Raw genomic sequence first — 23,595 nt, 5'->3', positions numbered from 1 at the left:
CTTGAGTTATAGATTTATCGGAATACCTTTTGAGGGAGATAGTAGTACATTGTAGCAAATAGCCTTGCTGTCTTGTGTTCATGGTTGACGCTCCGGGAGAACGTATCATATCTCCTCCATCAACTCATCATCGAAGTCATCGAATTCAAGCGGCGGGAAATCTCCCACCTCGACTTTCTCGGGTTTCACGAAGACACCCGTCTTATTCGGACATGTGAAGAATCTCTGGCCGCCTACACTGCCATCGTTCTTCCCTAACGGCTCATCGAGCTCAATTCCAACCCATAGAGGAAGAGCCCCAGCATCCAGTTGCGCAATTTTAGGGTCCACGCCAGGATGAGGAATTGTAGGCACGGGTCCAATAAAGCGAACAGTGCCTCGGCGAATATGGGGCGGGGACGATGGCAAGACAATGGCACGTTGAGTAACGGCAATACCTACATGCGTCAGTAGGTTTTTAGCAGAGTACTACCTTCCAAGTATCCGGAACTCCTTGAGCAAGTAAATCCACGGATTCTACTCACCCCGTTGTTGGATCTCGGCGGCATCTTTCACTGATTGTTGGCGCAGAGACTCCTCTGGCGTTAGAGCATTTGGATCGAACCGGCCAAGTTTCTGGTTCTTCTTCCAGGCCAAAACCGAGTTCGAGAGCGATTCGTAAGTGGACGTGGGAAGAACATATTTTTCAACGGACGATAGGTCGCTGAAGTTGGGCCGGACCGATTGAGGACGAGAGTCATGCACCTAATGGAAGGGTATCTCTTGCATCAATAATCGTTTCTATAGACATAGACTGTGCATCGGAACCCAGACGCGAAAATAAATTGGGACACTCCGGTGCAAATTCCCAAGCAACTTTACGGTCTCAACTGGGTACATGATTGGTATACTAGTCAGGAGTGAGGAGCGCCCAACGAGACTGAGCCAAAACAATGGCTCCAAGGAAGTAAGACATAATACCCGGTGCCGCAGGCTCCAGAAACAAAAACACAGAAGCAAATAAGAAGTAGGACCTACCTCGATCTCGCAGCCTTTCATCAGACCCCAATCGCCGATGATGGTGTTATCGCCTTCAACCCATTGATCGGGGCGACCTGGGGACTTGAGTAGCAGTCGTTGATTGCTGGGAGGCACGCCGGTCATGGTTTCAAGTTTGCCTTTGAGCTGCATGACAGTCCATGTTGGAGTAATGCGACGCTCTGTTAACAAGCGTGGCTCGGCACTGGAGCTTGCCGTGGGGGTGGTAATGGCGACGGAGATATCCGCCGGGGTGGGTTGAAAAGCCATGGTTTAGAACGATCCCGCCCCAATCAGGACTGAATTACAATAAATGAAGGATCGATTGACCCCAATGACCAACTGTTTGTCTTCTGTCCCTCTTGCAGACTGGGGGCTTGATTGAGTCTGTGTCACAAGTTAGACGAAGTGAGGTCTAAAATAAAAGCAAGCGGGTAGTGCAGTAGAGGAAGGAGGCGACACGAATGGCCTTTAATGCTAAGTGTAGAAGCAGTAGATATCAGACCATACAGAATGATAGACGTGACCTAGCCACGAGATGCTTCCACTATAGAAAAATGTACGGCATGGACGGCCAAGGCGGACCTTGGTTACTCACAATTCTTGGTGGGAAGTAAACAGATGGCTCAGTTGGACGTCTCCTTGAATTGAGGCGGCTAGAGCTAAGGCGCTGTGGCTATATGGACGGAAGGCCAAAAAGGACTGGCTTGAGTGCGTTGGATCTCATTCCGACGGCCCATTCAATAGTTTAATATGCCGCGTCCTGGTGTCCATGGGCACGTGGTGTGTATGCTGAGTCAGCAGTAACGTGAACCACAATCGCGCGGCCCAGCTAATAATGCTATATAAAAACCACTTTTGATAATTGAAATATCTTAACCATTTAAGCAGTATAGAACTTTATATTGAGTATATAGACTATAGTGACTATAAATTCTTTTTTAATATTTTTTATAGATTTTTATAACTACATATAATAGCTGGTAATATAAAATACATATATTTTACTCGTATTTTAAGATAGTCTATATATTTCCTATAAAAAATTTTTTAATTTTTTTTGAATAAGTCTAAAATACTTATCTTCTAGTTATTGGGCTCTATATAGCCTTATAGTCTCATAAAAAGTGTATTTGTTGAGATATAATAATTCTAAAAAATAATAGATTTTGTATGGCATTACAAGCTGGGCCGCGCGATTGTATGGGCCGCGCGATTGTGGTTTACGTTAGTTACTGCGGGAGCGCGATTAGTAAGTAGTAACGACCTGTAACTAACTAACTAACTACTGAGTACGGCGGAGGGGTATCAGTCATACCGGTATCGTACAAGGGGAGAATGACGTTTGGAGGGGAAATTCCGCTCTTTCTGTGCATTCTTACTGCTCCTCCCTCGACTCCCCAGGCCTTTTTCCACAAGTCGATCGATTTCTACTTTACCTTGCTTCCACCGGACAGCCCATTTGCCCGCATTAGAGAAGCGGCCTAGACTCTTGTAGAACAGGTAGATTTCTATCGTGGGATAGACTCCAGTGCCTGCAGGATTCGAGTGAGATAGGGAGGGGAAAAAATGTCATCACCCAACGTCCCAGCTCTGGCAACCCTACCCCAAGGGGATGAAGAAGGTTACGAAGAGAAGAATGTCCATGAAGTATACCAGCAAATTGCCAGCCATTTCTCTTCCACGCGTTACAAGGTACAATCTCTCGAGAGAGCCGTGAAAGATCCTTCGTTAACCCATCAAGAACAGCCTTGGCCCATTGTGGAACGCTTCCTCAAGGATTTGAAGCCTGGAGCCATCGGATTAGATGTGGGATGCGGGAATGGCAAGTATCTGGCCGTAAACCGGGATGTCTTCATTGTTGCTTCGGACAGGTAAGGCCTCCTCCGCACTTGGTTCAATGTCAATGTCATTCTTTCTATTTACAGCGTTTTGTATATGAATATCCTCATGTCATTCATTTCCAGAACCCCAGGGACATCATGGCTGATCAATCCATGTCAGATCCGCAAACCTGGCCCGCATTGCTCAAAAGCATCAGCCGCACTCCACCATCGTAGCTGATATTCTTCACCTCCCACACCCGGATTCCTTTTTTGACTTCGCCATTTCCATTGCCGTGATCCACCACCTGTCCACGCCAGATCGAAGAGTCCAAGCCATTCGCGAAATCCTGCGCACGTTGAAGCCAGCCGCCGAAGGTTTTGCGGGTGGGAAGGCTCTCATCTATGCTTGGGCCCTGGAACAGAAAAACAGCCGTCGAGGCTGGGACAAAGGTGACCCGCAAGATATAATGGTTCCCTGGGTCATGAAGGGAACTCCTTCCGCAGACACTCCACCTGACCAGCCAAAAGTGTTTCATCGGTATTACCATCTTTATGAGGCCTATGAACTGGAGCAGGACATCAACAGGGCAGGAGGCCATGTCCTGGAATCGGGGTATGAAAAAGACAACTGGTGGGCCATCGCGACGCGGACAGGGGCAGAATCATCATGAGATGCATGAGATGCTGTAAGATCCTCGAAATCCAGCCTCGAGGCGGGTCTTCCACATCTGCATAGCACGACGCGCGACAGGAATGATGACACGAGCATTGGTTTCGTCAAGTTAAGGACTCCTTTCAAAGGCAACCTCATGTGTAGGAAGATCAAAGCCAGACGAGGATAATGGAAAACGCGCGCACAAGCACTCGGAAGAGCTATCTATGACAAGCCCTCCCATGAGTGAAGAAGATATACCTCCAACCAGCGCTATGCAATTCGTAATAACGCAAAACACACAGGCATAGACATCGTTTCCTTCATACTGCCCTCTATGGGAGGGTTCGAGGGGGGAGACCGAGGTTGGGCCCCATGTGGCCACCATGACCGCCACTCAGATCCAAGGGTCGCCCCAACCTATAAGCTTCACGGGGACCCGGAAAGGGTGGGGGCGGCGCAAAGGCAGGCACACCAGCGGTAAGTTCTTCAACAGAAGGAAGTTGCGGCGGAGGAGGAATTGGACGCGAGGCCGATCCCTTCCGTGGTCGAGACAGAGACGTGCTGGCTCTGCGTGTCCTGGGCGCTGGTGGATCTATGGCTGCGCTCGACAATGAAAATGGGACTACTCCCGCTCGACGTGCCATTTCCTGTTCTCCTAATTGCCAATGCATGGCTTCGGCAGCTCTCCATGGAATGGCCATCTCCTCGGCTACCTTTGACCACATTTCTGCTTTGAACCTGCAATGACGATTAACGACCATCTTTTAATGATCTAGAGGCTCGGCATAGCCATCAAGTCAACCATACCTTTCATACAATCTCGCAAGCTTGTTCTTCTTGTCCTCATCCCACTCGCTTCTGCGTTCCAGATAGTTCTGATAATGAAGACGGCAACTGATGGCACTTCGGCCAGGAAGCCGCTTGCTAATGTCTTCCCATTTCATTCCACTCCCTCGTAGCTCGATAATCAGGGCATCCTCTTCAGGTGACCATTTTGATTGCTTTTTCGCTGGCGATTCTGCTGTATGGGCTGGCTGGAGGCGCTTGGCAGGGACAGTAGCTGGAATTTTGGAGGTAAGAGGGGGAACTGAAGGTACTGAAGACAACGATGCTGCAGTCGCCACTGGCATCGCTGGCGCCACCGAGACTTGTTGTACCGCGCTGGGCGGGAAGCTAGGTGCTGTGGTCACCGTGGCGGCCTCCTCTTCATCCTGGGGCTTCAATAGCAGTGAGATATCCACTTTGGCGGGAGGCAGGATGGCTTGGTTTTGTAACGCAATCATATGCGCGGTTCGCAACGGAAAATTCTTTTCTCAAGTATTGATACGTTGTGTAGCAGAAAACACCATATGCCAAGCTGTATAACAGATGGTCTCACCTAGGGCTGAGCTGAAGCGGAACCTGATGTTTCAGAAGCCCAGTGTGACGAGATGTAGAGACAGAATGAACGAGGCGAAGATGTAGGAGACGAGGAGACGAGGAGACGCGAAGATCAGCTATAGACAGGAGACAGGGTAGAAGATAACTGGATGCCAACTATGTCCCAACCAGTGAGGCAAGTGGCCTTGTTAGAGCTTCTTCGGATCCGAAACCCACTAGGAGTGGCGAGTGTATCGGTGGCACTGCGGGAGCGTCGATAACCTAGCAGTAGGGTATGAAAGAAAAGACCGCCAATTAAAATCTCCGAAGCCCTCGGGGCAAAAGAAGGGAAGAAAGTGGGAATGCGGACGAAAGTATTCGTCTAGCGAGTATCCCGTATGACGACGGGTCTTTAAGGTCGACAAGAGAACTTGATATGTCCGATAGAAAGGCTGGCCGATAACGTTAAGCGGGCGACAGCGAATAGGGTAGGTAGCAAATATAGCCGACAGTCCAGGTATACTAGTAGTCCTGGGACCCAAGATATAGTAGTAGTCGTCACGAGAAGTCAAAACAGAAGGCAAGGCCCGGCAGTCAAGGAGGGTGGCCGAAGAAGATGCGAAGAGGTTGAAGACGGGAGGGAAAAGAGAGTTAGGGAAAGGGAGAAAGGGCCAGACGAGACAGATGAAACGTCTGGAGATGCATGAGAAGAGAGATCATCGGGGACTGTTGACAGCTGGTTGGCGCAGCAAATAAGAAGCTCAGCAGTAATAATGCTCCTATGGGGAGGGAAATGAAGCTAACGAAGAGGCGAGGCCAGGATCAGTGGGTTCGAGAAACCGTTTAATAAATAACCATTAATATAGGTGATTATCCGTGACCATTATTTTATTTTTTGTTTTATTTTTCTGCCATTTCATTTTGATTTGCCCCTCGAGGAAAGCCGTTATTTCCCCCTCTTAAGGATCAGTCAGCCCAATCGTAAGTAGTAAGTAATGTCCACGCCAGCCAGCCAGCAGTGTCCCGATGGCAGGGTCACGGTATCAGGTAGGTAAGTATCTTCAAGTAGGCCTGAACTGACCAGCAAAATTATTTGATCATCTTTCATTTCGTTTCTTTTCTCCTTTCCCGTCCCCCCACCTCTCCTCCATCATCATCAACATCATCATCATCATCATCACCACCACATTCCCCATTAGAAACAAGGATCCAAACGGGCACACTGAACATAACCAAATAATAATGGTTATTATTATCAAACCGGCGATGATTATCAAAACGGTTCCACTCCCGGGTACTATACTTGACGGGAAGGCCCTTAGTACTGGCGGTCAAACCTCTCCGGAAGAACGTTCGAGCCCAGCCTCGGTCATGTTAATGACTCGGTTGGTTGGTTGGTGAGTTGGCCGGCGAAACAGGATGGACGCAATCAGACCTACTAGTAGTAGTACTTAGTACCGTTTTAGCCTTACCTAAGGTACCTGCCCGCCTACGACAAGGCCTGTACCAAGATTTTGGCCTACTGACTCCGAACCATATGAGCTCGATCTGGGATACGAAACCTTTTTCAAAAGCCGATAATAACGATCATGATAGTGATAATCATGCGAAGTTGCTAGCAATGGGACATCCGGTCGGAACGAGGTCACGGCAGTGGCCATTGCATGGTTCATATGCCTAGACGTACAAAGGTCTGTTTTTTAGACAGAGTATGGACTTACAGCTACTACTACTTGGAGAGTTACCATGTAGAGATACCTTGTGAGCATGCACGAAGCAAACTATCAAACATACCTTTGCTGCATCTCAATCGAAACCGCATTATCGTTTGGAGTCCGTTGGACATGATCCTAGCCAGTTCTGGTTTGACTCACTCCTTCAGTATCTCTCTGTTGTTGAAGGGGAAAGAGAGACACCGTCAAAAAGGCATGTTCTCTGTCGTGTGTACACTGTACACTGAGAATGCATAGGAGGGGCAGCATTATTGTTACTATTAGAGACGGAAGGGAAGTGAACAGTCTAAGCCACAAGGAGGTAGTGGGTGGGTGTTTTTACTTGGCCTTGAACAACCGGGAACCCCGGTATAGAATTCTAGGGTAATCGCTAGAACAGAAAAGCAAGCCTCTAAGAAAAAATCAAGAAGGAACAAAAAAAGATCCCATTAGACAGCAGGAGAGCATGGTCTCTCCCTAGGTGGAGAATGCCACCGCCCTAAACTGGGATGTGAAATGGTCTTCGAAGCTCCAACCAGAGGGCAAAACCGGGCGATGATGGGGAGCATGCGTAACGACGACGGCGTCAAGTCCCCAGAGGAGGCTTTTTAACCACCCGTCGTCGGCCGAAACGGCGACAAGGGAGGGGGCTGCCCTTTCGTCCGCTAGGAGGATGTCACAAACAAAAGAGTCAATAAAATTCAGATTATTCATTTACATTCTATAAAATACTTCTCGGAAGATGATGACTCTTCTTGCTACCTTTTCTTTTTCTTTTTTCCCCATCTTCTCAAAATTCTTTTCCATTTTTTCCATTTCAGGTTTTTCTTTTTTCTTTTTTTTCTTATTTTGTTTTCCTTTCCTTAATTCTGGTTGGTTCCTGCTCAATCTAATTAAATTTCCGAGTCCCAACGGCCATGGGCTGCTCCAGCCAATTAGTCTCAGACCATCCGGATGGATCTGTCAACGGCGAACGAACCCCAAGCCTCAAACGGCAAGTATCGCCCTAGGTAATATCGCTAGGCAGGCGCTAACTGGGATCCGGGGTCTTTTAGTAACCGTTCGCCTCGCCCATCTTCTTTCTGCACTTCATGCCTTAACTGACTGGCTTTATCGGGCCAAACGACAGCGTAAGCCCATACATAAATATCTTCCCGTCATTCGTACGTATAGCCTTGCTACTGGCAGCATTATATTAATATCACATCAACCATTGTCGAACCAGGAGGTAAGGCACCAATGAGTACTGGATACCATGTAGTTCCCTTGCACGGAAGTTGCTGCTATGGCTGTGCGTTGACTGTGGCAGGCTGGCAGCTCCCGCGAAGTGATACATCCACCCGTGGTGCTGTCAATCAGGTGACAAGGCGGCAAATCGTTCTCTGCCGAGCCTGCAATGGTGGATCAACTCGGGTTCCATACCTCGCGTGTGGACTTCCTGTTCCCTGAATGTCTAGATAGGTCGTGAGTAGATATTAGGTGCGAGGTGATGAAGCCTCATCTTCCATTTTTTTTGTCCATTAACCTTTTTTGTCGGGCTAGGAACGAATACAGATCTCCCGTCTCTGATCTGTGTGTACGAAGTAGATAGAGAGGAGAGATGTTCTTCATCTCCAATTTGACGAAATTATTCTCCGAATCCATCAGTCGAAACTCTACTTGCTCTGCTCTAGCAAGAAAGGAAATTGGCCTCCAATCAACTCGTAGGGTCATGCCGATGCTTCAAGTTGCTGCTTCAGGTTCCGGGTCCTGGACGCATGGAACTCGAGAACCCTAATGTAAGCCATTTTCTTTCGGTCGTACCTTTTGCGTTGACATGGATATAGCTTTGGGTATTACCGGTAGCTCCCTTACTTGTACGAGAGGCGCCATGGCGTCATAGAAGGTGGTACCATTACCTACAATCGTCTGCCAAAGACTTCAATTTCCGAAATTCACTTTATGTGTCACCGAGACCTTTTCAACTTTGCTTGCATGGTTCCAAAGTCAGCTGTGGCTCGTCAACTTCTATTCTTGGCCAATGCTATGGGGCATGGGTTTGATTACCGTCCGGTTAAACCCTCACGGGTGACGGATCACGGATGAGAGTTTGCGGTTTCCGGGTCTCGACAACTCCCTGTAAATTAGGATCTGTTGATCGTTGGGGCTGGAACCGCAAAGTCCTGGCACACCCTGGCTCCAGACTCGCCGCTATGCCGAGCTGATTGCCGCCAAAGACGCGTCGTTCGCTTCTTCTGCGCTTGTTTAGCACTACGTATATGGCAATGATTGATGGACCTTGTCAGGCCCATCCGCATGGTCGCTATCCTCAAGCAAGACCTTGACTTTCTTGCGAGTCTTGGGTCGCTACAAGCCCCTCGCTTAGCTCCTTGGTCGTCTAACCAGGAGATACCGACCGTCATATCACTTGCTACGGAGTACTCAGTACATGAGGACGACAAGATAATCCCTGAGGAAAGTGGTGAGCGGTGAGGGGTGATGGATGACTGGTGACAATGGGTATGTTGTGTGCGGAGAAACCTGGATCACGGCTTGTCTTCGAACGACGGGGCCGGCGGGAACAAGGGGTTTCCCGCCAGCTGCAAGCCTGCAAGATTACCTAGGGACCAGTGGGGACGGGTCAAACGGTGGCTTGCCTTGAAGCATTCTTCCGACAAGAGTGGCGGAGGCACCAGAGCCCACCCATGTCCAAGACTCCAATCATCGCCGGCTCGGGCCCCGTGTTGACAGGCTAAGTGGGACCGACAACGCCAGCTTAGTCCGTTCCATTACTCAGTGACATGGCAAACGCACTGGCGGTCGCAGGGCGCGAGGCTTGATTCCGAAGGCTAGAGCCCTCGCACTGGCGGCCATCGGGACTCGCTACGAGGCTAACAATCTTCACAGGAGGTATCTATCTATCTATTGAGTACGAAGTACTCCGTAGTACTATCTAGATACACACACAGTACGGAGTACTAACTACTACTACTCTCTAGTAGATAGTCAGTCCCCCCCCACCTTGGTCTGCCCCCCCATTTCATAAACCCACTTCCAGCTGCCTCTGCTAACTGTTTACCGTCGAGTGTTGGTATCGACTGGAGTACGGAGTACTCACCGGAAAATAGCCATTTCTCTGGCATCTCTCTTGTAGGTACTGACGCCGTACGGCGTAGTTTCGAGGAGATTACGTACAACTTGGTCGGGCAACGCCATTCCCAGAAACTCTAGGGGTGCCGGGTACCTATCTACAGGCTACTTCCTGTTATCTTCCAAGTTGATTTTTCGTCTCCCACCGAATCCTATGGTGCAACCCTCCCGCCAACCCGTGGAAAGCAGCCCTGAAATACCAAGCATAGTTTGTGAGGGAGTAACTAAAGAGCACAATACCATCTGGGGTGACGCAAAACAAAATGCAGTCCACCTCGATACCATGGAACGAGAGGCGGTAAGTCACCGCCGGATAGATCCATTCGGAGAATTCATGGGTCTGGGCGACCAGAACATGGGTCCCTTCGTGATGCGAGCCATGTTCCTGTATCCTGCGACATCGAGCTTCGACCAAGCCTCTATGAGGCCTTTTCAATTACCATCTGAACCTTCGGATGGCTCTTGGATGGATTCCTACTCGACAACGACGATGACGATGCCGATCATGATGGTGATGGTGGTGGTGATGATGATGATGCCACAGCACTAAAGTAAATAGCGGTGGGTTACGCTCTGCCGTCGGTCTAGAACCTGCATTTCTTCCCGTGCATCTAGGAGTTGCTACTTGTTGGAGTCTAGGGCCCAAACGACCCTCCATCACCCCTCCACCGATTGCGGCCGGCCTAAATTCCCTATAGGACCATCACAATCCCCCTCAATGCCGGTAGATATTACTATGTGGCTACGACAAAGTACCTAGCATCCCACTGCGTAACGGTGGCCAGATGGCAAGAGTAGCCCCCACATCCGGTTGGCTGACGAAGACTAAGAGACCTGGTACTCTGTGGTCCATCGGCCCTCCCCCTCGTGTTCAAGGCATGAACTTGCTCCTCGCCGTTCCACCTGGATCGATCCCGTTGGAAAGTTTGCGCCTGTTGGACAAGGTATATCCAATCCATTGGAGGCCTACAGAATGCTATGTCAGTACCGTCCCTGTACCGGCTTGGTCGGTATCTCGCCCTCCGTACTTGGGTACCTATACTCTACGGGACACCCAGAGTAGCATACTCGACAGCTACCAGGATCCTGTTGGGGTCCCGCTTGACGAGCACCGTGGCGGGTTCTCGCCGAGTATCTTTGCCGTCGGAGAGCTAGCTAAGAGTAGTGAGTACATCTCCCTCTTGGGAAGGAGACAGATCTCTCCCGCTTAGAGTGCATTAAGTACTATAGTTAGTACCTCCGTTAGCGACATTGACCAAGAAGTCCAAACGGCTTCGAGGGCGGTTGACACGCACCATTGGACCAACCCCGGTGGAGTGGGGCAAGGATTCCATCGCTCTATCTATTCCTGGCTTCCTGGCTCGCAATGATCGTCGCAGGAAAATGTCCGACGGCCTCGCAGGACCCCCACACACCCATGGTCCCATCCTCACTGTCCCGGCCATGACGGGGTACTGGGCTCTATCTATCAGTCTACTATGTACGGACTACGGAGTACACAGTAATAGTACCGCTTCAGCGTTCAGAGCCAGTCCCTTCTTTGTCGTACTTCCTTTCCTTCTCGGCGCCTGTGCCAAGTACTAGGACTGTGGAGGCAACTTGGAATATGGATCCTACAACCCAAGCTGCTTGTTTGGTTCTGGAGAACCGGTACACTTTCCTTGCTGTCCCTGGTGGTATGATACTTTGTCTCGCCCTCTCGATGGATGTCGAAACTCGAAGCAGCCTTATTCCTTCCTGAAGATACTTCAAGGTTTCAATCGCATGGTCTGTGCCTCTGGGGAAAGTAGGACTAGGGTCAAAAATACTAAGACTTTAGCATGGTCTAACACATACCTTGCCGGGATTCCCTGGGCAGGAAAATTAGCTACCAGGAACGGAAAACTGGTACTACGGAGTACATAGTACGGACACAAGGGAGGGGGGGGGGGTACGGTCCGTACAGAGTAGGGAGGAGAAAAAAGGAAAAAGAAAAAGAAAACAAGCCCTAAAGCTTCTTAAATCCCGAGGGCTGCAAGTCGAACGAACGGGCTCTGGATCATCGCTTCGTGGCAAAGCTGAAAGGGTGGTCCTGTGGCTATGGAAAAAACGCTTGATACTACTCGGCGCTGCCCAACCTGAGTGGATCTCCGGGCTGACTGGGGCCTAGAACTGCTGCTGGGTACCTTTGTTGGCACGGTGGCAGAGCTGGGAAGCCTTGGAGTAAGGTAGAGAACTTAGATACATCAGAACTCCCGTGCTAAATAGGCTTCGACGGATATGCTGCTCCGAGTACGCCTCTTTTCCCACCCCTGGTGTAGCGCATGATAGTACGGTGACAGCGGGCGAAATGACTGTCCATTCTGAATAGGACGCCGACACTTCCTGTGTGAGGGGTATATTATCGTCATTCGACATGCCGAAGCAAATTCGAATCCAGGCCTATTTGGAGTAGATAGATGGTCGTCGGTAGGGTTAGCTTGATCTCATGTTCAACGTTCCAAGTGGGTTTGTGGATGCTGGCGCAAAGGAACTCAGCTGTCACCGGCCCAAGCCAGACTAAACAGGACCCATAGTACTCCATGGAAGAATGATCCATTTTCCTTTCCTTTCGCGCTCTCTTGTTTTGCTGTGCTTCCTTTTGGATTTCTCATTTTTGATCCTCTGCCATCCTGTTCTGTTCTATTCTTTCGAGTGACCTGTCCCGATTACTTATTATTCGGACTTTGTCATAGTAGATTTATCTGTGTACTTGCTCCCGTGCCTACTCAATTTCCGACCAGACAATACAATGGGATAAACTCGCAGCCGATCGCACCAGAATTCATTTTACCCAAGGGCCAGGCTACTACGGAGTAAATACTATACTACGAGGAACTAAATCCCACCGGGGAGGGGGGGCTCCAACGAGTCCCAGCTACCTGGTTAATGCTAGTTGAATTAACGTGAGGACTTCTGAGACTATCAATGGAGTCAGCCCCGAGCGAACCCGCCGCACCTCCGCGACTTGAGGGTGGTTAATCTGCAGGAAACCATGGTTCGTCGCAGATTAGATGCATTTCCATGGTAATACGGAGTACGGAGTAGTATGGTCCGAACTATCTAGCTGTCTGTGCCATTGACCTACCATCTTCAAGCATTAGATGAAGAGGTGAGGAGGAGGATGATGATGAGGAGGGATCATTGTTTGTCACAATCTTGGCAGGCTGACCCGAATCAGACCATGCGGTCAGACGGAGCCCTGGTGGCAATGGGATGGATGGATAGAGATTGACTGATGGAGGACTTAAGATTGAGATTAATTACGGTGGGCTCCGTCGCAATCAATATATTATGATGGGATGGTTAGTGAGGAAGAAGGGGTCCGGGCAGTTGGGACTTGGGAGGGGAAAGGAACTAGGAAGGACCGTGGACGGAGGGAGGGACTTGAGAGGGGACTGAGAGGGACGGAGGGAGGGGCCCATCTGTTTGGCCGGTAAATTAATTCCGCTCCACTTCATACCAGATGAAACCAAAACCCAGGCCGGGTTGTGGGGAAAGGTCAGGAAATTACCACGCGTACTGGGTTGATACTAGTCCTATGTAGGTATGCGGATGAGAAAAGTGAGGAACCCAGAAGGGAGTACTAGTAGAGAGGTACTCCGTACTTCGTAAAAGAGAGTGGGCTCGCGATCGAGGCCATATCCTACTATAGATGAGGATTAATCTCCCGGTGCCTTTTCCTGGGCCCTACCAAGAACCAGTTCATCGGTGAAGCTGCCCCGAGGGTCTAGACTCGGATGAGGCCGTCCAGGTCAGGTTCCATCTTGCTTGGATTTCGGCTCTGGTTGGTAGACTACCCTGTCGAGATAAAATGGGCGAGTACAATGGCCATGTTTGGTGTTTCAGAATCCCTCATCCCTGCCCGAGGATTATTGACATACATGACCGCCGACACCGCAGAAGCAACGGCAACGGACTCGTGTGACATGGATGGTTTGACCATCCTCACTGGGCGCCTCCAACTGCCCCAACGGATACCCGTCATCCTATACGGGAGTACGGAGTAGGTAGGCTTCAGGTCTTGACCCTGACTGACACCACCGTTGCGACCAAGTGCCGCCTCCCGCTGCAATTTGGGCTCGAAACTTCCCGTGTTCGAGACTGCGTAGGTGTGTGTCTACCCAGGCCAGTGCAGACTGGTCGGACTAGACTGGCCGTGGACCTGTATCCAGTAAGGGCGTACCTGACTGGTCAAGTCTGGAATCATCATTTCCGCGCGGGTGGTTTGGCTTGGGTTAGTTGGGTCGAACCCCACCCGATCTTTGCCGTCGAGGGTCAACGTCATAGCGGGACGAGCCATCGTTCCGTGTCAACTCATCTCACCATCCACGCACGAGAGCTGCTGCTGGGTGAAAAGGGGGGCCTCGCATGTTATGTTTCTCATCCATACTAGCGAGGACTGACTCTCAGCATAGGAGCTGAGAGGCTCATCCAGACTCTAGCATAATCTACTTCTCCTGTACTGATATGTACGGATAGAAGCCCTCCAAGGTCTGTCTGGTTGCGTAGAGATAACCATGTGATATCAACCACATGGTCATGTGACCCACCTGCCTCTTAGGAATAATGACATGAATGAATCCCACGTCCAGATCATATGGCAGTGATTCACAGCCACAGACACCTCGACCGTAATATTGCCTTCTATGACCACTGCTTAGACAACATGTCCAAATTGCTGGATGAATCATGCAAGGACTGATTATATCTTTGGTGGTTGCCGTGGATCAACACGATCCAGTCCTTTCAGATGGACCTGAAGATCGGGCTCCAAGGAGCCTACAGAATCTGTTTCAAGAGCTCCTCCCTTTGTACAGACATGGTGGTTGTCTATTCTGGGGAGCTTGAACCCCAATAAAGGGAGCCCAAGAGCAAAGACTACGATGCTGTAAGAGCCTTTGTTGATTTGTTTCGACAGAGAGAGCCTTGTCTGGATGGCATTATCAAACAAAGGCTCTTTACAAAATCCCGACCTTGATCCTCTCCCACACTTTTTCAGACCTACAGTAACACAGCTATTCGGAGTCAACGGTCATTCAGCATCTTTCATCAGTCAATGCGCCAGATGTCTCAGCCCTATCAATCTACAAAGAGATCAGAGAAGAATAAATAGACCCAACACCAGACCAAACCGGATTAGCGCAGTACTACTCATTGTTGCCATGCGTTTGTTTCCAGACATAAAGTCGGCAATGTACGACTTTGCGCACATCTGTTTTGATCATGCTGCTAGCCAGATCGCTTTATCCAGCCAGACTCAAGTTTTGGCTATACGACTATCCGACTGCCCGGCATTGATGACAACTAGCTATGAGGATCGATAGACATGAGTTTAATAAACTTGCCGCATTCAAAAATTCAAGAACGGACGGTATGTCGCCCCGGACTTATCAGATGAGCTAGAGCTGGATTGACTTATCACCTATCAGACCACAACGCTGACCCCTGACTGGGCACCTCCCTTCATAAATACTCGCACTGAATGGAGTGGAGGGTTCCATAATCCGGACGTCTTATGCTACCGGAATTCGGCCATTCTAGTATTCTTACACTCGCCTCTTTTTCTGAACTGGCTGGAGAAATACTACAAGGCTCATGTGAGCTGCGCTTCAGAAAGTAAATGCTTGGTATGTGGCTTCCATGAGTTGTGTCTTGCCTACTGGGGTCCAGACCCTGGTAATGCGGCTGGGTTTGAACGCGCTCTTGTGCCGGTCTGGGCGAGGCTTCGAGAGACCTCCTGGAGTTGTGCTAGGGAAGAGCAACAGCAAGATGTGCGCGAATTCGTGGAAAGGGTACTTGAAGAGCTGCTCGACGAGACGGATGAAGAAGGGTAAAGTACTGCATTGATGTCTGCACGTCAAGTCAATTGCTAATGCTGATGAAGCCGTCGTGAATTGAATGAGATCTTTAAAATGCGAACCAGTAATGACCGTGTATGCCTTCAATGTTCTCATGTCGTGCCCATGCAGCCGGACGAGAAGTTCTTTCTTGTTGTCAACTATAGACACGAAAGATTGCTTGGGCACAACACTATCCAGGAGTTGTTGCAGACACAGTCACGTTCGAGGTTCAGCTGTGGGCAGTGCAAGAAGGAGACTGAGCATCTGCTTCGAGAAAGGCTTACGTATCTGCCAGAAATTATTTTTGTCCAGGTCAACCGGGTTTCTTATACCAACGGAGACTTGCGAAAGAACGAAAATCCAGTCAAGCTCGCAGATGAATTGATCATACCCCCCGAGATGTTAAATGAGACGGTGGAGAGTACAGACGGGGCCCGCTATGAGCCTTATGGACTAGTCTTCCACTATGGCGCTGTTCCACATGAGGGTCATTACACAACTGCCACCAAACGTCCCAAGGGTGGCTGGACATGGTTCGACGATGATAAATTAGAATGGCCGGACTTAAAAACAGTGGATGAGGTTTGCCTCGATCCGAACCCGGGTGCAATCAACTGGGAGACGCTTGTGTACATCATAGCATATCGCCGCCTACCCCTCGACAGGTCATTGGAGCTAGGTCTTCTGGTGACTAAAAATGATGACTCGGCTGTGCAGCTGGCCAACGACGATGGATCCGGAAAGTCTGGATTATTTCACCCCCCAACTGGGGACTCACCCGGGGGCTCTCCGCCAACTCCTGGCCCAAATACAGCGGAATCTCCGTCCCCTGATGATGTACGCCTCGATCAAACCATCCGACTCATGGGGAGGAAACTGAAATGGAGAGTAGAAGAACCTTTGGTCATCCCTGAGGGTTATGGGCCCCTCATACGGATCAGGCGGGGGAGAAGAGTCCAATATGCCGAGCTCAGACTGACACTGACCTGTGAAGCCACGGGCGAGATCCTCACGGGGAAAGGGCGTATCTCCCTCAAGCCAAATATCACTAGGAGATCTGAGAGGTCGTCGTCGGCTGCCGCAGTGATGAACATGAGAGACTTCGGAACCCAGACGTCGCCGGGTCCGGATTTGAAGAACACAGCGAAGCCGCAGGGGGTTACGAAGGACAAGGCTGGCTCGACGAAGCCAACGGGTACCGGTCGTAGGGTCCAGTCTCGTTGAGCCGCGAGGGTTAACAAGGGGGACATTGGAGGGTTTGCATGTGCTTGTACTAGAGCCCTATGTATTTTCAGACTTGTTGAAGTTCTAGCATGAAAGGGAGTTGGCTGTGGTTCGGTCGGCTTAATTGGTCCTGCATGAATGGAGGAGAGCAGCACGCCTTTCATGAGTTTGTTGATGTAACGTTGGAATCCATTACTGGTCGAGTTGGCTCGCGATCTCCCGTGTGGTCCCGACATCTTCTGTCTACCTACTCCGTACAATTTACATCTCCCACCCATCCTAATGGCCCATCCACATCAGTGCCCCTCTCACCCCCAATCCCAACCTTCAACCCCACAGTTTATCAATCATCTCATCTCTCGTCTTGCAGCCTACAACGCCACCCCAGTAGACAATAACCATGACCTCGAACACCGGTCTCTGGCACGGCATCAACCACGCCCCACTGCCTTCTCTACTCTGCCCGCATCCCAAACCACAGAAGTCAAAGCAATAATGCTAACTCTCCACTGTCTTTTCCCTAACGAACTCCTCCTCGCTCTGGACATCCTGGACCGAGGTCTCATGAATCGCTTCGTGCGCAATGACAACACCACCACCACCACCACCACATCACCAACACAAACAAAGGACACCGATACATTCCATGTCCTCTCAGCAGCCACCCTCACCCACTCCCCAGACCATGTCCGGTCCACATCCAACCCCCAATCCTTATCCCATATGGACGCGAACCTTCCCCCAAAAGGCTACGAAGTCCGCCTGCACGCATGGAACTGCACCTGTCCAACGTTCACGCTCTCTGCGTTCCGGGATCTCGGCCCCGAAGTATCACCAGCAGATACCGCTGGTGATTATGACGACGAGGGGGAAGCGGGGGACGTATCTTTCCCCAACCTGCATAAAATATCTTCGGATTCCGATCCCACTGACTATTCGTTTGGAGGGACCTTGACCCGGGGCTCATTCAAGTCCTCGCCCCCTGTTTGTAAGCATCTACTTGCTTGTTTGTTGGCTGTACGGTGTCCGGGGTTAGTTGGGCTAGGGGAGGAGGGTGTTGTTGGGGTTTCGGTTGGGGAGGGGGAGTTGGCGGGTTGGGGGGCTGGGTGGGGAGGATGAGGTGGATGTGATTGAAATTGTACGGTGTTGCTGAAGTGATTGATGTGATGTAATTGATGGCTTTGATATAGCTGTGGGATGTGTCTCGATTACTGGTGTGGGATTGCGGATCGACTGCATGAAAATATATCCCGACGTGGAGGCGGGTTGTATGGGGGCATTATGAGTGAAGAACTTAGCTTACTGCTGTCAAAGATAGCCGGCTGACTTTGGCTGGGCCAGGGAAGCATGACGCGTCGGCTCTAGGACTGGGTGGGAGGCATACGCAACATCATACGATATGATTGTGAGCGCATGATGGTCTACTCCGTACGGAGTACATGCCTACAATATGTCTCAGAGAGACAGCAGTGGATAGACATCGTTACACGAGGGACCGTGGTCCGATGGTGGGGTCGGACATGTGCGTGAGCTTTTGCATTCTCACAAGTTCAATCTCATCACCGCAAATTCTGCTTGCGGACCCAAACACAATACAGCAGAGATATAATAACACAAAGATACGTTTGTGATGTTCTCTAACTTGTAGACGTCCCGGGAGCCCTAATCAGCTGCGTTGCGATTACCGTAATATACATTGGACGTAGAGACTGAATTGTTCTAGATGTTATGTTCGTATCGCATTGAGTCTCTGGCCATCTAGTCACCCCGCTGACCCTTCTTCTTGGCCTTCTCCTTGTCTTGTTCCTCCTTCTGCTCCCCATTGACCGTGCCATTGGCCTTCTTCGTGGTCTCCTTCTCGGCCTTGGCCGCGTTGGCCTCTTGTTCCCTCTTCAACTCGTTCTCTTCTTGCTGCTGCCGGTTCTGGATCTTGTTCTCGATCAAGTCATGGAAGGCGGTGATGGCGCGGATCAAGCTACTCAAGTAGATCGCCATTAATTGATCGTTGGTCTTGATGCTCATGGCCCGCGCGAGCTCGCTGTTCTCCGTCGGCTGTTCTGATGCGCCACTGATACGCGGCGTCACGGCGGGCGTGGAAAGGTTGGGAAGGAGGTTGAAGACGTCCTGAAGGTTGCCCAGAATGGCGTGGTTGACTGGTAGTTCATGGTCAAGGACCTTCTGCAGATATTGGCCGATATCCCGCAAACGCAGATGCAGACCCTGCAGCGACTGCAGCTGCGATGTTATGCGCGTGGAGAGGGTTCCGACAGCGACGTCCCTGATATCCCGGAGAAGGTGTTCCACTCCGATTTCCTCTGCTTCCTCTGCTTCAATTATGGACGGGGTGTGGACGAACGTCTTCGATGTCGTGGTGCCATCCTATTTCCGATTGATAGTGATTAGCGCATAGGGTCCTAATGTAGAAACCAGATGGACGGCGCGCATAGCTACTTACATCCTTGATCTCATCCACAGCAAAGTAGGCATCTGTAGGAACGCCAACCTCCTTTGGTTGGACGTCCACGATAACCAGCAGAGGGTTCGGTGTGTATCGCTTGAACAACTCGTTGATTTCCAAGTCCGAGGCTCGCAGCTTCGGGCCCGAGTGGTACCATCCGACCAGTTTCTCACGGGCATTGATCTTCTTGAACATGTCTCTCATCGACTCAACGAAGTTGTGATCTAGGAACCAAACGGAGGGGTCCTTTTCATCTTCCTCGAAGGGCACTAGGGGAAAGGCTGTCAGCACGCGGATAACCTAGAGGCGCCAACCAGATGGCTGGAGATAGAGTCGGCAATGACGCACCCGCAAAGCTGTTAGACACCCGGACATTCTGGCCCGAGTTCTCACCCAGCAGCACACCAACCACACGTTTCCGGGTGCCCTTAGCCGAGCGGCCGTAGTGATCTGCGACGGAGAGAAGAACTAAGGGAGCGACCGTGACGGTCCGCTGCACGAGGGAGAGGGTGTCCGCCGTGGTGGCAGGCATGGCGGAGACAGAAGGCACACGGGACGAGCTGTCACCAGAGGAGATGGGGCGGGTAAGAGAGGATGAGCTGGGGGTGAGAAAAGAGTGAGGGAGCTTGTTGCAGGATCAGCAAGGAGATGGGGAGATGGAGATGGACAATGGAGGAGAGACGTGATGACGATGAAGAGGAGGGAAGCTGTTGTTGGTTAGTCCGCCGGGAGCCTCTGGAGCCTCTGGAGCCTCTGGAGCTCCGTGCTTGAGCCACCGATATGTGGCTGGGGGAGAAATCGACACCGGAGCAACCGCCACACAGGCACTACACAGTATAGGGCCTCAGGCATGAACAAGGAACACGTGTTCCGGCCTCCGGGACTAGTGCCGAGCTGGACTCCAGGCAAGTGGATGTTGGGTCGAAGACGGACGTCATTCATGATTGGCATGGGGAAGGGAATTGCGATCGGGTCAATGGACTACTCCGACCATCTACGGCCTACGTACTCCGACCCAGTGCCGATGGTCAGCAAGCAGGGTGCCGTTCGAGGCGAATTTCCCAGGGCGCCAGAACCTCGGGTGCGCGACTCCACTCTCTCCGGTCGGCCTCTTTTCTCCCCCAACATGCAGTTTCTCCGTCCCCTTCCCTTTCCCCGGTCTGGCTGATATCTCTTCATTCCTGCCACTTCTCTCCTCTCTTCCCTCTCCGTTCCCCTCCTGATCCCTTTCCGGACAATTCCTTGAAGCGTTTCCCCTTCGCTCCCCATCCCTCATATCGCAATGGCTCCCATCACAGAAGAGGTCGTCAACGGCCTGAAGGATACTATCGGAAAGCTTGAGGCTCGCGTTGAGGAGTTGGAAGGCCGCCTCACCAACCAGGTCAAGCCCAAGTCGGTTGCGGAGCAGATGCGCATCATTCTCATGGGCCCTCCCGGTGCCGGTATGCCCTCCATTTCCACCTCCAGGTTGCATCCTGGTTCCCGACTCGCTGTCCCTGCGTTTCCGTCTTGCGAAATTCTGACCGATCTTCCAAACTAGGCAAGGGTACCCAGGCCCCCCGGCTCAAGGAGAAGTACTGTGTCTGCCACTTGGTAAGCAATCCTCTCGAAAAGTGCCCCATTGGGTGCGTCTGAACAAGACTAACGCCGGCTTTCTATCCGCACAGGCTACCGGTGATATGCTGCGTTCCCAGGTCGCCAAGAAGACCGCGCTGGGCAAGGAGGCCAAGAAGATCATGGACCAGGGTGGCTTGGTCAGTGACGAGATCATGGTCAACATGATCCAGAGCGAGCTCGAGAACAACGCCGAGTGCAAGAACGGGTTAGTATTTGTCCCCTACGCGATTCTGCTTACGTGAAACCGTTGGCTGATGGCGTGCGCTTTCAGTTTCATCCTGGATGGATTCCCCCGTACCGTTGCTCAGGCCGAGCGTCTGGATGACATGCTTGCCGTCCGCCAGCAGAAGCTCCAGCACGCCGTTGAGCTTCAGATTGACGATGCTCTGTTGGTTGCCCGGATCACCGGACGTCTGGTCCACCCGGCTTCTGGACGCTCGTACCACAAGATCTTCAACCCCCCCAAGGAGGAGATGAAGGACGATGTTACTGGCGAGCCTCTGATCCAGCGCTCCGACGACAACGCCGATACCCTGAAGAAGCGTCTCGGCACTTATCACGCCCAGACCGCCCCCGTTGTGGACTACTACAAGAAGACCGGTATCTGGCGCGGCATTGACGCCAGCCAGGAGCCCGGCCAGGTCTGGAAGAGCCTGCTCGGTGTCTTCCGCCAGTAAATGCAGCGATTGGGAGAAAGCCCACTGCTAGGCCGGAGTGATGTACCTAAATGATACCCATCGTTCCGGCCCCTGTGTCTTTGCCGGAGTGGAGAGATCAGGGGTTTGATATGATGTCCAAGTCTTGTATAGACTTCTGTTGCCCGCACGGGCCGGTGAAGAAAGGGAGAAAAGTCCTGCATTGTTCGGGAATGGAACTTGTCTTTCTCATGTCCGTATATAGACAGACGCCCTCCGGCGGAGAGATATCTGTTTTCTATGTATAGTAGTAATCTTTCGGAATGCAACCAACTTCCGGTTAGACCACTATACTCGCCCTTTCGACCTGATGATCCGGCACCAGCTATACCGCAATGTTTGACCGCCCAGACCGACATGCACACCGAGTTTATCATACATGGAGACTAATTAAACATGTGCATTGCATCAATAGTCAACAACTAAACAACGCTTAATGCCGTACTATAGAATCTAACTTTGCATGGCGGTCGTGGTCCTACAGCTGCGTAGGGTACACTGTGGATTCAATCTCCTCCGGATAGGTCAATCCGCCCTGCCGCCTGACCTCGTCCATCACTTCCATGATGACGATACTCTCTTCCCACGGCATTGTCTCACTCTCCAGCTTCCCATCGCGTAAGCATCGAGCGACCTCGTCCGCCTCCCAGAACATGCCCCTGCCATCTCCAGGGAATGGGCACTCGACGTCCTTCAATTCTCCCTTTCCCTTCTTAGGAATGATCCGATACCGTTTGGGTTGGAAAGCCGGACCATCCACCTGGATCTCACCCTCAGTACCCTGGATACGGATCGCCGGACGGGCGGTGTTAGCCTCATCAGGGTCCGTTGCAACGCGGAGATGCGTCATGGCCACGGCCTGCGACTTGCCCGGATGGGGCAGATTGGAGGGCGTGGTGGTCGGGAAGCTCAGCAGAATGGTAGTGGCTTCGTCGGCGCCAGTCAGGTGATAGAGCGTCATGTGAGCCGAGACGGCCGAGGGAGGTTTACGTTGCTCCCGAGGCAGTGTGTGATACAGGGTCTGGAAGACCCATGTCAAAGAGTAGATTCCCACTTCACGAATTCTTGTTAGCCATGTACACTCACCGATCCCCCGGGACGGGGAATGCTTACAGTCCAGCAAACATCCACCAGCCAGGTCCTTGTTGACCATGCGATGCTTGGTTCCCCAAGTCTCTTCGACGGGATCTCCGAAGCTGTTATCGGAAATGACACGCAGCACCTCGCCGATAGCGCCCTGCTTGATCAAGTCTCTGATCTGGATGCTCAGCGGGAAGTAGCGAGTCCAGACGGCCTCCATGAGGAATAGGTTCTTCTGCTTCGCGGTCTCGCATAGGATCTTTGCTTGGGCTGCGTTGACGGTGAAGGCCTTCTCGCAGAGGACGTTTTTTCCGGCTTCAAAGGCGAGCATGACGTTCTGGAAATGGTGGGAGTGCGGGGTTGCGACGTAGACAACGTCGACGTTGGCGTCGGCCACGAGATCATGGTAGGAGCCATATGCAGCGCAGGGAGCTGGAATGCCTGTGTCTGAGATGAACTTTTCTGCGCGGGCTGAAGATGAGGAGGATGCTACGGCGACAACGGTGTGGGAGACGTCGGATACGTCGCGGATGGCGGGGTCCTTTAAAAGGTCTCGCACGAAGGCTGGTTGGTTGCGTAAAATGTCAGAGAGCGGGTTCAGGGGATGTGTATGCTAATTTGTGAGACTTACTCTCGGCGATTCCTCCCGTAGCTGCGCAAATGCAATGCCATACATGTTAGCCTGGTATTCGTGGTGGTGCGGGGAAGTCTGGGATCTTACCCATGATACCCCACCGGACATTGTGGGGAGCCATTGTGAAGGACTGAGATGGAAGGCCGAAAGCGATGGGACGGATGGGCGCGGTGTAGTGAGGGAGATCTTTGGGTCGAGAGATGCTTGACAGTTGACACAGACGTTGAAGAGGCGATTGTCTTATACTAGCTAGAGGGGAGAGGCTGAGGGTCGCGCGGAGTTGCGCCGAGCGGGGCATCGTCGTTTACCGACGTCATTCGCCGGCTGT

General features: G+C 51.4%; 8 protein-coding genes across 8 annotated transcripts; 4 read left to right on the top strand and 4 right to left on the bottom strand.

Annotated features, from left to right (window-relative positions):
• Window positions 1-105: 105 nt before the first annotated feature.
• On the bottom strand, window positions 106-1,287 carry BO80DRAFT_346568 (TBCB family protein; the record flags this gene model as incomplete). Its single annotated transcript, XM_025715373.1, has 3 exons — window positions 106-437; window positions 525-744; window positions 1,018-1,287. The coding sequence occupies 3 exons, from the start codon at window positions 1,285-1,287 to the stop codon at window positions 106-108; spliced, it is 822 nt and encodes a 273-aa protein (XP_025579331.1).
• A 1,299-nt stretch (window positions 1,288-2,586) lies between these two features.
• On the top strand, window positions 2,587-3,534 carry BO80DRAFT_480999 (tRNA (carboxymethyluridine(34)-5-O)-methyltransferase; the record flags this gene model as incomplete). The annotated part of the gene is made up of 3 exons (XM_025723370.1): window positions 2,587-2,712; window positions 2,767-2,891; window positions 3,022-3,534. 3 exons carry the CDS (start codon window positions 2,587-2,589, stop codon window positions 3,512-3,514), a joined length of 744 nt encoding a protein of 247 aa, XP_025579330.1. The 3' UTR covers window positions 3,515-3,534.
• A 296-nt stretch (window positions 3,535-3,830) lies between these two features.
• BO80DRAFT_441228 (MYB DNA-binding domain protein) lies at window positions 3,831-4,781 on the bottom strand (the record flags this gene model as incomplete). The annotated part of the gene is made up of 2 exons (XM_025721180.1): window positions 3,831-4,236; window positions 4,306-4,781. 2 exons carry the CDS (start codon window positions 4,779-4,781, stop codon window positions 3,831-3,833), a joined length of 882 nt encoding a protein of 293 aa, XP_025579329.1.
• Window positions 4,782-14,806: 10,025 nt separating this feature from the next.
• Window positions 14,807-16,995, top strand: BO80DRAFT_172093 (ubiquitin carboxyl-terminal hydrolase). The gene is made up of 3 exons (XM_025713951.1): window positions 14,807-15,090; window positions 15,149-15,549; window positions 15,604-16,995. The coding sequence occupies exons 1-3, from the start codon at window positions 15,046-15,048 to the stop codon at window positions 16,781-16,783; spliced, it is 1,626 nt and encodes a 541-aa protein (XP_025579328.1). The 5' UTR covers window positions 14,807-15,045; the 3' UTR covers window positions 16,784-16,995.
• Window positions 16,996-17,021: 26 nt separating this feature from the next.
• BO80DRAFT_421639 (uncharacterized protein) lies at window positions 17,022-18,031 on the top strand. Its single transcript, XM_025718653.1, has one exon. It carries the CDS (start codon window positions 17,066-17,068, stop codon window positions 17,900-17,902), a length of 837 nt encoding a protein of 278 aa, XP_025579327.1. The 5' UTR covers window positions 17,022-17,065; the 3' UTR covers window positions 17,903-18,031.
• Window positions 18,032-18,308: 277 nt separating this feature from the next.
• Window positions 18,309-20,173, bottom strand: rpn8 (proteasome regulatory particle lid subunit RPN8). Its single transcript, XM_025718652.1, has 3 exons — window positions 19,590-20,173; window positions 19,239-19,510; window positions 18,309-19,162 (listed from the first exon to the last, which is right to left on the bottom strand). The coding sequence occupies exons 1-3, from the start codon at window positions 19,771-19,773 to the stop codon at window positions 18,542-18,544; spliced, it is 1,077 nt and encodes a 358-aa protein (XP_025579326.1). The 5' UTR covers window positions 19,774-20,173; the 3' UTR covers window positions 18,309-18,541.
• adk1 (adenylate kinase ADK1) lies at window positions 20,174-21,944 on the top strand. Its single transcript, XM_025718651.1, has 4 exons — window positions 20,174-20,683; window positions 20,782-20,834; window positions 20,909-21,063; window positions 21,130-21,944. The coding sequence occupies exons 1-4, from the start codon at window positions 20,524-20,526 to the stop codon at window positions 21,533-21,535; spliced, it is 774 nt and encodes a 257-aa protein (XP_025579325.1). The 5' UTR covers window positions 20,174-20,523; the 3' UTR covers window positions 21,536-21,944.
• Window positions 21,784-23,508, bottom strand: BO80DRAFT_172039 (Gfo/Idh/MocA family protein). The gene is made up of 4 exons (XM_025713950.1): window positions 23,355-23,508; window positions 23,265-23,285; window positions 22,667-23,197; window positions 21,784-22,606 (listed from the first exon to the last, which is right to left on the bottom strand). The coding sequence occupies exons 1-4, from the start codon at window positions 23,386-23,388 to the stop codon at window positions 22,032-22,034; spliced, it is 1,161 nt and encodes a 386-aa protein (XP_025579324.1). The 5' UTR covers window positions 23,389-23,508; the 3' UTR covers window positions 21,784-22,031.
• Between the last annotated feature and the right edge of the window lie 87 nt (window positions 23,509-23,595).

This window comes from Aspergillus ibericus, assembly GCF_003184845.1.
Source record: "Aspergillus ibericus CBS 121593 unplaced genomic scaffold BO80scaffold_4, whole genome shotgun sequence".
Classification (NCBI taxonomy): Eukaryota; Fungi; Ascomycota; class Eurotiomycetes; order Eurotiales; family Aspergillaceae; genus Aspergillus; species Aspergillus ibericus.
Note: the sequence above shows the minus strand (reverse complement) of the source record. Positions and strands in the feature narration are given on the sequence as shown.

Bases quoted from the DNA above. Each gene is read 5' to 3' on its own strand.
- BO80DRAFT_172093 (XM_025713951.1), top strand. From the start codon at position 15,046: ATGAGTTTAATAAACTTGCCGCATTCAAAAATTCAAGAACGGACG. The intron at 15,091-15,148 runs GTATGTCGCCCC...ATCACCTATCAG, and splicing joins CAAAAATTCAAGAACGGACG to ACCACAACGCTGACCCCTGA. The intron at 15,550-15,603 runs GTAAAGTACTGC...ATGCTGATGAAG, and splicing joins GACGAGACGGATGAAGAAGG to CCGTCGTGAATTGAATGAGA.
- rpn8 (XM_025718652.1), bottom strand. From the start codon at position 19,773: ATGCCTGCCACCACGGCGGACACCCTCTCCCTCGTGCAGCGGACCGTC. The intron at 19,511-19,589 runs GTGCGTCATTGC...CCTTTCCCCTAG, and splicing joins GGTGTCTAACAGCTTTGCGG to TGCCCTTCGAGGAAGATGAA. The intron at 19,163-19,238 runs GTAAGTAGCTAT...AATCGGAAATAG, and splicing joins CTGTGGATGAGATCAAGGAT to GATGGCACCACGACATCGAA.
- adk1 (XM_025718651.1), top strand. From the start codon at position 20,524: ATGGCTCCCATCACAGAAGAGGTCGTCAACGGCCTGAAGGATACTATC. The intron at 20,835-20,908 runs GTAAGCAATCCT...CTATCCGCACAG, and splicing joins AGTACTGTGTCTGCCACTTG to GCTACCGGTGATATGCTGCG. The intron at 21,064-21,129 runs GTTAGTATTTGT...GTGCGCTTTCAG, and splicing joins AACGCCGAGTGCAAGAACGG to TTTCATCCTGGATGGATTCC.
- BO80DRAFT_172039 (XM_025713950.1), bottom strand. From the start codon at position 23,388: ATGGCTCCCCACAATGTCCGGTGGGGTATCATGG. The intron at 23,198-23,264 runs GTAAGTCTCACA...GCAACCAACCAG, and splicing joins TACGGGAGGAATCGCCGAGA to CCTTCGTGCGAGACCTTTTA. The intron at 22,607-22,666 runs GTAAGCATTCCC...GAATTCGTGAAG, and splicing joins TGGTGGATGTTTGCTGGACT to TGGGAATCTACTCTTTGACA.
- BO80DRAFT_421639 (XM_025718653.1), top strand. From the start codon at position 17,066: ATGGCCCATCCACATCAGTGCCCCTCTCACCCCCAATCCCAACCTTCA.